Here is a 12795-nt window from a genome sequence, read left to right on the forward strand (position 1 = left end):
TCGGTTAGTCTACAAATTTCACAGCGGACAAGACCATATATAGGGATGAAAGACTTTTGAAAGATGGCGAATTCTAAAGAACCAACGATAATAAATAAACACATATTGCATACGGATTGTGACATTACATTTGAGAACTCCCACACCAATCAACGAGTAGATAAATGTATAAATCGGTTGAGCTTAAAACTGATTAATTTTCATTTATGGAGACTTAGTTAGGTTTTCGCACAATCCACAGTCCACATTTGGAGCCATATTTCCTCGAAGATCAAGGTGCCCTTCATCTGGAAGAGTCCTACTAAATCGAACATAAATAAAGATTGCGTGGCTGCCCGACCACCGACTTCCTTCCCGGCCCAGGCCACAATTTGTTCAATTTGCCTCAAAAGTTCAGAAAATCGCCGTAGTAAGTACTGGCGGCGCCACTTCTGTGGAATTTGGGTGCCTGAAAGTCGGCAATAGTAATACATAACTAAACGTGACGTCTACAGAAACTACATATTTAAGCTGGCTGATGTGAAACCTGAAACTCTAAAGAGAACTAATAAACAAAGTTGGCAATTTTATGTATATAACCTTATGATTCGGTTACCAGAAGATTCCACCCAAACAATAATTTCCCACTTTAATTAATTCGATTATTTTCTAGATTTATTTCGCTCTGATTGTTTTGGATAGGCGCTTTACATGCACTCGGGCAGCGTAATAAATTTGTAATTGAAATTGATATGATGTTTCCCATTGATTAGCAGAGAGAGAGAGAGTATCTACATATTTTGTATGTTTTTGTTTTGTTTTTGTTTCGTTTTGGATGCGAATACTCATCGAAAACATTACGCATTCATTTTGTTAGCTTATGCCAAAGGTCCATGTCATGTTGTCATCGTAGTACAGACTACAAAGGACAGAACAGAAATTGCTTGGACACAATCGAAGTGGAGTTATAGTATGGTAGTTTGTATAATTTATAAGTAAATGTTTGTTTTATGCGGGCGACTAGAAATTTCAAGAAAACTTTAAATGTACAAATGTACAGTACGTATATCCGCTGAGGGATTAGTCGAATTACATGCTAAACCATAGGAATCATGAATGAATTACATTAACTTGCATTGCGCACTATGTCTAGGGTTAAATTAAATTAAATATGGATACAAGCATCTGGTATTATCTTAGATTCTACTTAAGCACTCTTAAACGCAACTATTTGGGCATCCATCGCCCTCCCTCCACTTTGTTCTACTTTGTAACTAATGTTGGGCGCAATCTGAATCTGGATCGTAGGGCATTATGCTAAAACAATATGTTTAAGTTAGTTAGAGAATTATCTTTGGTTACAACTACAACTGAAATTGATTGTCGAAGGGATCTAACTATCTATCGATTCGGTTCCCCTCTTAACTTTGTGCTGGCTTTGTACCCAAATCCTATTGCCCTTTTCGTGTGTCTATGGAAGTGTGGATACGGATACGGATACGGATATTAAGGATATAGTTTCAATTATACAATAAATGTATCTATAAATTATCACAGTAAAATAAATAGAATTCGTTTTTTTTCTTGCTGTTTGCTCAGATTCAACCAAGGAGTAGCCAAATGAATCGATTGCTGGGTTGCTGGGTGTCTGGGTGTCTGGGTTGCTTGGTGCTGGGGTTCAGATTATGGAAGATACGATAGTCATAGTCCACATTTTGGCAAAACTGTTGAACATGGTTGTGCTCTTCTGCTCCTACAGCTCCCTCCCTCTTGCTCACTGGTTGAGCAGCGTGTTGGTCACCTCCGAGAAGGAGAGCAGCGGACTGCCATCGGCATAGGCGCCTCCAGCCGTCGGCGGGGCATAGGCCAAGGCTGTGTGCGCCGTAATATTGGCCGGATAGAGCAGATGATGCTGCGGATGTTGCTGTGGATGTGCATGATGATGCGTATGATGCTGCTGGTAGAGCGTTTGCTGTTGCTGCTGCACGGACTGCTGCTGCTGCTGCTGCTGCTGTTGCAAGGACTGTTGCTGCACCTGCTGCTTGGCCGACTTGCGTCCCATCCGCGTTGGCTCGCTGCTGTCGCTGAGCGGCTGCAGAGCCATGCCCACCTCCTCGGCGCAGATCACCAGCGGCGTGGAGACAATGGCCAGCTGCTGATAGGGGGAGACGGCATCGGTTGTGGCTGCTCCACCATTGAGGAGACTGCTGACTGCGGGCAGGGCTGTGGGCGAGCGGGGTGGGTGAGTGGGTGGCGGCGGCGATGCGGATGCTCCTCCCACCAGCTGCAGTGGATGATGCAGTGGATAGCCGCCAAGAGATTGCTGCTGCTGCTGCTGTTGCTGCTGCTGATGGGTCGTGAGTATGATCTAGGGAGGATCGTTACGGTTAGTAGTCAGGCGAGAGAGAGAGAGAGAGAGAGAGAGAGAGAGAGCACTCTTTGTGGGTGCACGGGTGTATCAGTGTGTGTGTGTTCTTGTGATTACAGTGGGAATTACAGTGAGTACAGTGATTTGTTGTGTGCTTCAATACTGGGTGCAATCTATTCCCCTCCCCCCCAAGGGTCTAGCGGTGACCGTGACCGTGGTGCAGGTGGTGCGATTGAGCCGCCGGAACGTGTCCGCCACTGCCCGCCGTCGCCGACGTGTGGTGCGGGTGCGAATGCGTATGCGGATGCGGATGCGGATGATACGTGAAGTACTGCGAGTACTGCGAGTAGGAGGCGGGCGTCCATACCTCGCTGCTTGCGGCTGCCGCTGCTGCTGCTGCTGCTGCATGCTGATGATGCGCCGCCGCCTCATGATGGTGATGATGATGGTGATGATGATGCGAGTGCGGATGCGGGTGGCCATGATGATGCTGTTGCTGCTGATGTTGCTGCTGCTGTTGCTGCTGTTGGTGGCAGCTGGACGGGTGCACGGCCTGATGATCTGTGCCCGTGCCGGTGCCGGTGCCCGTGACGGCCTGAACTGGGTGCGTGTGGGGAATACTGGGAGCGCTAACATTGGAACCAACTCCACGTTGTGGCTGCTGCTGCTGTTGCTGCTGCTGCTGGGGCGAGGTCGTGTGCGAGGAGGCAGAGTACAGTCCGGAGTCGTCGTGCTGCATTTGATAGCTCTCCGGTGTGCTGGCGCTGGCCGATTTGCCCGGCAGCTCCTTCACCCCGTTCCACTTGGCCGCCGTCGCCGGCTCATGCTCATTGTTGTTGTTGTTGTTGTTGTTCGTGGCGTATCCCAGACCATTTGTGAGGGGCGTGGCGAGGCGTTGGGGCGAGCCAGAGCGTCCGCCCTGGAGACTGTTCAAGGGAACGCCACTCGAGTGGGTGGTGCCCCACATCAGCACCGTTTGCCGCTCGTAGGGATCCCCGCCCGCAGCTGCCGCTGCCGCTGCCGCAGCTGCTGCTGCTGCCGTCGCTGCTGTTGCGGCAAGCTCCACTTTGGGCGTCACGGGTATCGCGCCATTGGGCGTGGCACCACTCACAGGCGATGGTCCATCGGAGGAGCAGGAGATGACCTCCATAACCTGCGGCGAAGACTTGGGCGTCTTGAGGGGAATTTGCTGCAGTGGAACAGATGCAAAGATTAGCTTAAGGATTGCCCATGGATGGGAGGCTGCCACTCACCTGTGGCGTAGACGTTGGACTGCCATAGCCGCTGCTGTAGCCACTGTAGTACTTGCCCGTCTCCTGCCACTTCTCGTCCGCCTTGGAGGCGATCGCGTAGCCATCGTAGGAGAGGAAGCCATTGGCCACATACGCCGATGCCGGTGCCCCGGAGTGCGGGTAGTCCGTGTAGTAGCCCCCGACGGCGCCCTGCAGCCGGTACTGATGGAAGAGATTCTCGCTGACCGGATAGAAGGCATTGGCCGGCATGGAGCTGCCCATGTAGAGATTGTCCGCGGCGCTGGCATACGGCGAGGCCGAGTACATGGGATTGAGGTTGGAATAAGCGGCAGCCACAGCCACCGCTGGGTCGGGCAGGTACTCCACAGCCACGGCAGGCGCCGGGGAGCCCACCTGGCCGCCGAGCGGCGAAGTCTGCTGGTTCTGCTGCTGCTGCTGCTGTTGCTGCTGCTGCTGCTGCTGGAGCTTGCGCTTGCTGCGGCACGTCGAGAGGAAGTCCCGCAGCTGCGTCTTGTAGCGCCGATTGGGCCGCGTCGGAGTCACGGGCGGCGGCAGGGCGTGGGCCGTGGGCGAGGCACTGGGCGGCACGACCAGCTGGTCCGCCTCCGAGAAGTAGGTGGACGCCAGGCCCGTGTCCAGGTAGCTGACCTTGAAGTCCATGGTCCGCTTGCCCAGCAGATCGTGGCCCTCCTCGTCCATCAGCTGGCGATGCGTGCAGATCACAAAGTCCGGCTTGGAGTTCTTGTACACCAGACGGGAGCTCGTCTGCAGCCACTGCCACTCGCCGTCCTTCTTCTGGTAGCGATAGGCGATCATTCCCGAGGCGCCTGTCTTGAGAACTGAAAGGGAGAGAGAGGCAGACTGTAGCGGCAGAAGACTGCAGCGCTGCTGGTGACTGCAACTTACGCTCCTGATGGGCACTGGCCACATAGGCCAGATCGTCGTAGTGCACCAGATCGTAGCCACCCATGTGGACCAGCTCGGCGTCCGCATAGCCCAGTATGTGCTTGCCGCGCTGATCCATGGAGACCAGGGAGAAGTCCAGCTTGTGCTTCGACTTGAACATGTTCTCCTTGTGGGGAATCTCCAGGAGGCTGGGCGGGCCGAAGGGTGTGCAGTAGGCGAACAGCGCCAGCGGCGGCTCCTCCGTCTTTCGGTTCTGGCCGTGCAGAATCTTGATGCGACCCCGTATGTCCAGCCGCAGGAATCCACTCGTGTTGTCCAGCAGGCAGCGGAAGCGAACGGTGAAGCTGCGCTCCAGGTAGAGCGCCTTGTCCGGGGCCAGCGTCTCCGAGAGCTGCATGCTGGACATGTCCGCGGGCAGGAAGCTGTTCCACAGCAGCTGGCGCTGCAGTTCCTCGCGATCCTCCGAGTGGACCAGCTCGTACACTGACTGGTGGACAATGTCCGACTGTGGAGCGAGAGACAAGGGTCAGTCAACTCTTCTTTTCGAACGGAATTTCTCGTATTGATTTTTACTTTGTCTTCCCCGTTCTGGATTCCCTTTTGCCTTTGGTTTTCGGGGCGTATAAATCAAAATTCGCGCAAATTGAAAATGCGCCCCATGTTCATGTTGGCCACAAATTGAGACATAAATTCTGCACGCGCCAGGAGCAGAGAAGGGCAGTGGGCGGAGGAGGCTACCTCGGGAGGGGGGGGAGCACAATCCAGATACGCAAAAGCCATGGGATTCCCCTTGCCGGTTTGGCACACAAAACTTTCTTTAGCGCAAAAAAAGCAAACAAACTCCACTGATTTGCCCCACCAATCCCAATCCCTGTTGGAATCCCAAGAGCTACGCTTTTAATTGAGCTGCCAAACGGGGCGTGGCATGTGCCGCTTTACACATTTACAACTAAATTAAAAACAAAAAAACAACACAAGCAGCCAAGAAAGGATGTAGACTGGACACTGAAGGGGGAGAAGCTAACTGCAATTTCAATTTCCATTTTGACCATAAAGTAGGCAAAAAACTACAATAAAGGAAGAGCCACAGCATCGCAAAGGGAATGGGAATCGGAATGGGAATCGGAATCAATCTGGTAACGCCCAGCTACTGAACCTCCACTGCCAGCCTTCCTCCTGCTGCTGGAAATTCCCAACGATTGCGCAATCTGATTTTAATTTATGATCTGTCTGAGACCCCAATCGATACAGCTTCCAATACACTGACTTAAGGAACGTTGCTTCCAAACACTTGCAGAGGGCACCCTGAACCATGGGAATCTCGGGACATTGGTTTAGGGTATTTAGAATTCATGTTCGTGAGGATTATTGGTTCACTTTAGCACTTGCTTCGCTGGCTGTGCGTTTCCTTCCCTTCTTCTGTCTGTCAGACAGCTTCCGCATGCCAGAGTTTGACCCAAAAAACCAAACAAAAAGAGAGCCCTCGGCAATTAAAATCAATCAAAATGATGCGAGGAGAAAGACACATGGAGATACATAGAGATTGTAGCAACTCGGCGGCACTTACCTGATGGAAACCCAAATAGCTCTCGATGCTGTGCGTGGCAAAGAAGACTTCGCCTTCGCATGTCAGTATCATTAGAAATCCATTTAGGGCCTGCAAAACAAAAAGAAAACCAAGAGAATGTGAATCTGAATGAATGGCATCAAAATTAAATCAAAACTATGAATTAAATCTATTCTTGGGGTCATCCATGTTGCTCCAGAGCCAAGTAGCAAGTGGCAAAGGTGCAGGAATCAATAGATGGACAGATGAATGAATGACTCGCCACAGAAAGGGGTAATTACAGTAGCTGCTGTGGGGCTCATCATGCTGTATTTGTGAATGAAATGTTATCCATCTTGAAAGCCGACGGCGTTTTGACTACACTTGGAGAAATGATTGATGATTGGAGGAGTCAGACTTGAACCATTAATCGGAGCCAACTCCAGGATACACTTAGCTGTGGCTCTATGATTTCTCTCAGTGCCTGTCCCATGACTGGTTGAATCTTTAGTATGAATGAACCTTGCCACAACAGAAACGAGAGATGATGGCGGCGCTTGCCGCAACCAAAGCGTAATCAGCGCTTAAGCGGCTCATTTCATCCAAGCCACAGGTCGCCCGATCCCTCTCTCTGTGTGTTTGTGTGTGGAGTTCCACATCAAACACAACCAGGAAATGGCTGGCAATTAAATCAATGCGTTTCAACCGAACACAGGCAGAGGGAGGCAAAGTTTTTTTGGCTGTAATTGCAGGTTTCCATTCCACACACAGAGAGTCCACACTCCTACCCCAGCAGAGATGATCCATTGTAATTATCTATTCGGATATGCGTTGACGTCGCCAAAGACGACTCGAGACTTGGCTAACAAGAAATAAATGTACGATAAATATGACCATGCAAAAGTTTGTAATCATTTTCATTGTTGTGTTCTGCTGCTGTTGTTGTGTTTTTCTTGTTGTATTATTGGGGGCCGCATTATTGTTTTAGATTGCATTTAAAGTCGGGTTTTATGGACTGCTAATGGACGCCACGCATGCGATTCTCCTCTGCAGATCTCAAGTGGAACACAACGGAACACAGTCGGCTAACGGTAAGCGGTAAGCGTCGTGTTGCTGCTGGCAACGCGCAACGTGCAGCGTGCAACGTGTGAAATGAAATGAAAATGAAAATTGAGACCCGGCCTCGCAGCGAAAGACAAATTTGCCAATGCTCCATTAGTGCCTCTGTTGCGGTGCGGCGGTAATTAATAAAAAACAAAAGCCAGCCCAGAAGGACGCAGCAACAGAAACAAAAAACAGAACTCGGCACACAAATACGGGACGTAATTAATACGGGCGTATTTAAATATCAATTTGCAGCCACCACATTGGTCACAGCCACAGCCACAGCCTCATCCCAAAGGAAGTTCTCCCTGCTCGTTGTGAGCCGGAGAAAAATGTGCGCGATTGCTGCTAATTACAGAGCAGGAGGTCCAGGGCAGAGCCAGAGACGGCCTGAAACTGAGACGACATCAGAGGAGAGCCTGATCTGGAGAGCCTCAAACAGCGGGAAACAATCCAATGGGGCTGGCTTGTGGCTCCTCAGCAGAGGGGCATTGGCATTAGCCGACATAAATGCTAAGTGGCGTCATCATTTAAAACGCATCAACAGCCCCCAAAGGATATGGCATATGGATTGTCATCAGTCCGAGCTGAGTTAAGATGCAAAGAGACGAGGAGTCAGGCATCAATAAACGTCATAAAGATCCTCCTCAACCAGTAGCCAACGGAGGCAGAGAGAGGATGTTTTAGATACTTCTCAGGAAGAGGTTCAATCGCTGAAGTTTAATAACTATTTCGAAGCTCTTTGATGGCTACTGGCATCAATACATTGACTAGATTCATACGTTTTTGTTGTTAAAAATCCTAAATGTATGTCCACACATTTTCGGATCTATTTTCTGTAGAGTATATTTTCCGCGCTGTGTTCCATTCCAAATCCTGCTTACATATTTTCTTTATTATCATTTTCTCATTCATTGGTTACTCTGTTGCTTCGCCTCTCTCCTTTCGTTTAATTTCTTGCGGCATTTTATGTTTTTATACGGACATGAAAGATTTCTCCCCACAGTCTAATTGTTTCTCTGGCCATCTCTCTCACACTCCATAGGATCTCTCTCTTTCCCTCCAGCAGCTACAATTTAGACAAGCTCTCGTCTGCGTCTGCGTCTGCGTCTGCTTCTGCGGCGTCTTCTAATGCGATTTTAATAATACACGCCCGTCTTTTGAGTGGGGTACGTGGACAGTGGAGAGTGGAGAGTGGAGAGGAAACTACATCCAAGAGATACTTTTACAAGGCGCCTTTGTGTGAGTTGAAAAGTATCCGTGTGTTTATGGGTTTAGCCGTGTGTGGTTTTATGGGTAAACATCTCTGTGTGGGTCTCGTTTGTGTCTCTGGGTAAATCTTGCATTTCACTTTGTAGATTTGATAAGTTGGCAGCGATTATTTTATCATTTCCTAGCCAAAGATGCAGGAAAGGCAGACAGACGGACAAACAGACGGACAAACAGACGGACATGAGGAGGAGGCGGCATAGTCGTCTGCCTAGTTTGGCCAATTTGTCCATATTCTCCTAGATAATTGCTCAATAAAGCCCACCCCAATCGCGAAAGAGAGAGAGAGAGGAGATCCAGCTCTCTAGTTAGTATATGCCCGCCTGCCTGCCAAAACTAAAAACAAAAACGTGTTGCATGCAGCCAACTCTAGTTCAGTTGAAAATGGGTGTTGAAAGTGTTTTACTTTCAGTGAAAACGGAAGACAATTAAACGGTGTATACTCCATATATGAATGGGGTGGGAACGGGCACGGGCACGGGCACGAGCTGCGTGACAAAATGCCATTTTCTAATGATAATATGTGAGCCATACAGCTGCTGCAAAAAGTAAAACTTCAGCAAGGGGCAACAGGTAACAAATACCTGAGGTATTAAAACTAAATATGCACACCCTACTCTCTACCTTAGCCCTTTTCCCCCACCAGAACATTTCCAAGCGCTTTCCTCCTCTGCGAGACAGACTCAAAATATGCACGGAAATGCACAATTGTGCAGTTTTTGAGCTCGACAATTAGCTGGAGTCAGGAAGAGGGCCTGAACTGCCCGTAGTGGGCTTTTTTAGGCTTGCATTCAAATTTGTTTCGGGGCGGCGGACACCCTGCGTATACGTAATGCAGCCAAACACGAAACTGCAATGTGCAACATTCTACAACTGGTGTGTGTATGGTGTGTGGAGTATCAGCTGTGGCTGGGGGTTTTGTGGCTTTAGTTGAAGAGACTTTGACATTGAATTGTGTGTGGAGTGCAGCGCCAAAAAAACACAAAGGGAAGGCGGCAGGCCAGGCCAGGCCGCGTTGTTGCAATGCGCGTTGTTGCACAATTGCGTGTGTGTCTGTCCCCAGGTCGTGGCTGTTGTGGCTGTTGCGGCAATGGCAGTGTCAGACGTGTGTGGCAGCACTTGCCTGGTGGCCCGACTGCTCGCTGCTCGCTGCTCCAATGCCCGGTGAGCTATGTGGGCATTAAATTAAACTGTCATGACTGTGACAAGTGCATATGTTGGCGCCTCGGACAGTGCAACACACACACACACACACATGCAGGAAGAGAGACACATGCACTTTTAATTCAACAAAAACATGCAACTGCCCCAAGGGGAGAGGCGGCACGGGGGCGCTGTTGAGGGAGTGCTTTGCGACAATTTAATTGAAGCTTTACTCTTTTTTTTTATTGCTGTTTATTTGGTGGCACATAAACTTGAAATGCATAACTTTTTATGTGTTGTTCCACTTTGGTGCAGCTGTTGCTGTTGCCTCGTTTTGTGGCTTGATGGCCGCTTATTAATTACACAGAAATCAGCAATCGTTTGTAAATCAAGTGATTGGGAAATTGTTTACCAACATTTGGACCTTCAAGTGTGTGAGAGACGGATCTGGCAAGCCTGAAGATGTCAGTTTTCCCCTCAATCTCCACCATCCCCTAGATATATAATCTTCAATTGGGATAATCAATTACAGGACTTATTAATTGCAGACCATTCGGCATGATGGAATCGAAGCTCTGCAGCGCCATTTGCCTGACCCTCACTCAACCTTCGATTGCGTGTCTCGCATTTATCAATGGAAGCTCTCTGTCTCTCTGTTTCCCTCTTGGATAACAAGACGCTGATTGATTATGGGTGGGTGGCATATCCTGTGTGCCCCAATGAAGCCATCAAACAAAAGCTGATGAAGACAAATGTGGGTGATTGGTGGGGAGACAGCTGTAGCTGTAGCTGGAGCTGTAACTGGAAACTGTTACTGCTACTGGATACTACTCACCTGAAGGAACATATCACCATCCAGCAGGCCGTGCTCGAAGGCGCCCAGCTCCCGTGTCCTGTAGCCATCGTGTGCGTGTATGTGGGGCAGGACGCCGTTCTCCTCCTTATCCTTATGCATAACAACTGCAAAGAGTGCCGGAGCAGGAGAGAGAAACTTTAATATTTATGAAGGAATTTTTTGGGATATTTTATTAACCATAAATATTTTATGTGCCCCTCAGAAGGAGGGGACCCCGAGCAAATTGCTTGCCCATAAATATTCCACACAATTGTTTTATAAACTGGCCGAGAGAGGGACGGGGACAAAGAGAGGTGGCATAACCATAGTAACTTCATAAAAATCCAATATATCATATGTATATATAAATGTATATCTGTGGTAGGTGCCCCGAAATTCCACCAAATATTCGTACAATAAATATTTACAGCTTTTGCAAAAGTACTAAAAATTGTTTATGGTGTCATTGTAATATTTTATGAGAACTTTCGCCCCGCCGAACCACTGCCACCCCTCTGATGGTACCCACCCTTGGGCAGCCATTTTCCCATTCGACTCTCACTCTCTGGAGTTTTTTGTTTATTTATTTCTTGGCTCTGGCCTCGCTGGCGGCAGAGTTTTTATAATAAATTTGTCACAAAAATTGATTTATGCGCGATAAACGATAAAAGAAATGGAACTTCATATATTTTCACAATATTAGTAAAAGGTTTTCGGGCCTACAAGAGGATAGGGTAGGCCCTGCCGAAGGGAGGTTTGTGGAGTGCCTGCCGTTCGTTGGCCAAAAATTATGCCCACTGCCGGCTGATGTCTGATGCCATAAATTATGATTTTTATCAACGCAAATGAGTGAAATAAAAAATGTATAAAAGTGAAATAAAACAGCAACTAAAATAAAAACAGAGAAAAATGCTTAATATTCGCATGGAAAACGCCTGTAGCCCTTCCCTTTCCCTAAGTGCAACCCCTAAGAACACATAAAACGTGAGAGAAGCGCCAGAATTTAGGGTCGTTTGTGTAGATACCCTTTGCGTGTCCTTCGTTCCTGGCTTAAATTCCTGGGAAATGGTAATGTATTCCACATAAAATCATTTAAAACGATTTAGACAGTATCCAAATATATTTTCTCTGATTTTAGTTCAACAGAAAATAGTCACCAAGAAAGACAAAAAGAAGTTCAGACAAAAGTATATAGAAAAGGTATAGATACCTCTTATAGGGGTATGTGGATATATACCTATCAATGAAGTGGTTTGTGGGCATTCGTGAATTTAGTTTCCTACAGAAACTGATTTTTTCCTAGGCTGTATCATGAATATAATAAATAAATACACTTTAAGGCATCTGTCTGAGCGCGTAATACCCTCTGAAAAGGGTATACAAACATAACTCTCAGCGTTTGGCTTCAATTTCAATTAGCGGTGCCCTGAAGCACTCCTTCAACCACACTGACCCTTCCACTGCCCAACCACAATGACCCTTTACCCTACCACGACACCCGCCCCCTCTGCCTCTCTGTGGCCCTACCTTTTGGGGTAACCGCGAAACTGGAGCTCCTTGTCGCCTCGGTTTAATCTCGGCCTTTTTGGTGGCCTTTTTATCAAATTAACAAAAGTGACTCCGCTCTGTTTCTCCCCTCCCACACTCTTTCTCTCGAGAAAGATTGTTCATTTTAGCGAAAGTGCGATAAAACAAATAGTTGCCACAGTCCCCACTCTCACTCCCACTCCCACTCCCGCACCAGGAGCAGCCTAATGTGGGCCCAAACAAATTGCATCATGTGCGTGTAATCCTGGCGTGATCCTTTTACAGCCACTTGGCCTAGGAGCTGGCCGTAATTATTCATAATTTAATTAGGCTCAGTTTACATTCATTTCGAGGTTCTTTTTTTTTATGAATATTTCTGGTTGGTTTACATATTTGAATTCTTTTGGTACGTGCATAAACTCATTTAATTAATTTTCTAGCTGGACTAGATTTTGGGGTTGGGTTTGGGGCTTAGCTTTAGTTTTGGGTTACAAAATCTGCGCAGGGGGAAAAGGTACGTCCGCTTTTATTGCACTTACTCTTACATTGTATTATTACATGGGGGAAAATAAAGCAAATTTACGACACATTTTCCGTAGCTGCTGCTGCTCTCTCTTACTCTCTCTCTCTCTCTGCCATCTTGGCGGGGATGACCAACCCTTGGAGAGCCGTTAAATGGGGCCCATCCACCCTGTACTGTGGTCATGCGGTGGATGAAAATCTTTGTCCGGGATAGACCGGAAAAGCGCAAAATCTCAGCTGCAAAACAAGGGGCGGGGCGACTCTAGATGATGTACATAAAAACGGCGATGGCGATGGCGATGCCGATGTTCGAGAGCGAGACCAAAACCCCACCCAAATGGTG

The 12795-nt window shown here is 48.2% G+C and overlaps 1 protein-coding gene across 3 annotated transcripts in view; it reads right to left on the reverse strand.

The window, feature by feature from the left end:
* Window positions 1-636: 636 nt before the first annotated feature.
* LOC117586336 (protein single-minded) overlaps window positions 637-12795 on the reverse strand; it is a 32709-nt gene continuing 20550 nt past the window's right edge. Inside the window, exons 4-9 of one of the 3 annotated variants that reach the window (XM_034276331.1) lie at window positions 10404-10528; window positions 6074-6163; window positions 4507-5011; window positions 3601-4439; window positions 2745-3536; window positions 637-2347 (exon numbers count right to left, since the gene is read on the reverse strand). In XM_034276331.1, the coding sequence (XP_034132222.1) occupies window positions 1754-2347; window positions 2745-3536; window positions 3601-4439; window positions 4507-5011; window positions 6074-6163; window positions 10404-10528 (2945 nt within the window). In that variant the 3' untranslated portion in view covers window positions 637-1753. Of the gene's footprint in view, window positions 3537-3600; window positions 4440-4506; window positions 5012-6073; window positions 6164-10403; window positions 10529-10601; window positions 10690-12795 lie in introns of those variants that run through there. The other 2 variants (XM_034276330.1, XM_034276329.1) reach the window with 2 other exon arrangements.

This window comes from Drosophila guanche, unplaced genomic scaffold (assembly GCF_900245975.1).
Source record: "Drosophila guanche unplaced genomic scaffold, DGUA_6, whole genome shotgun sequence".
NCBI classification, from domain to species: Eukaryota; Metazoa; Arthropoda; class Insecta; order Diptera; family Drosophilidae; genus Drosophila; species Drosophila guanche.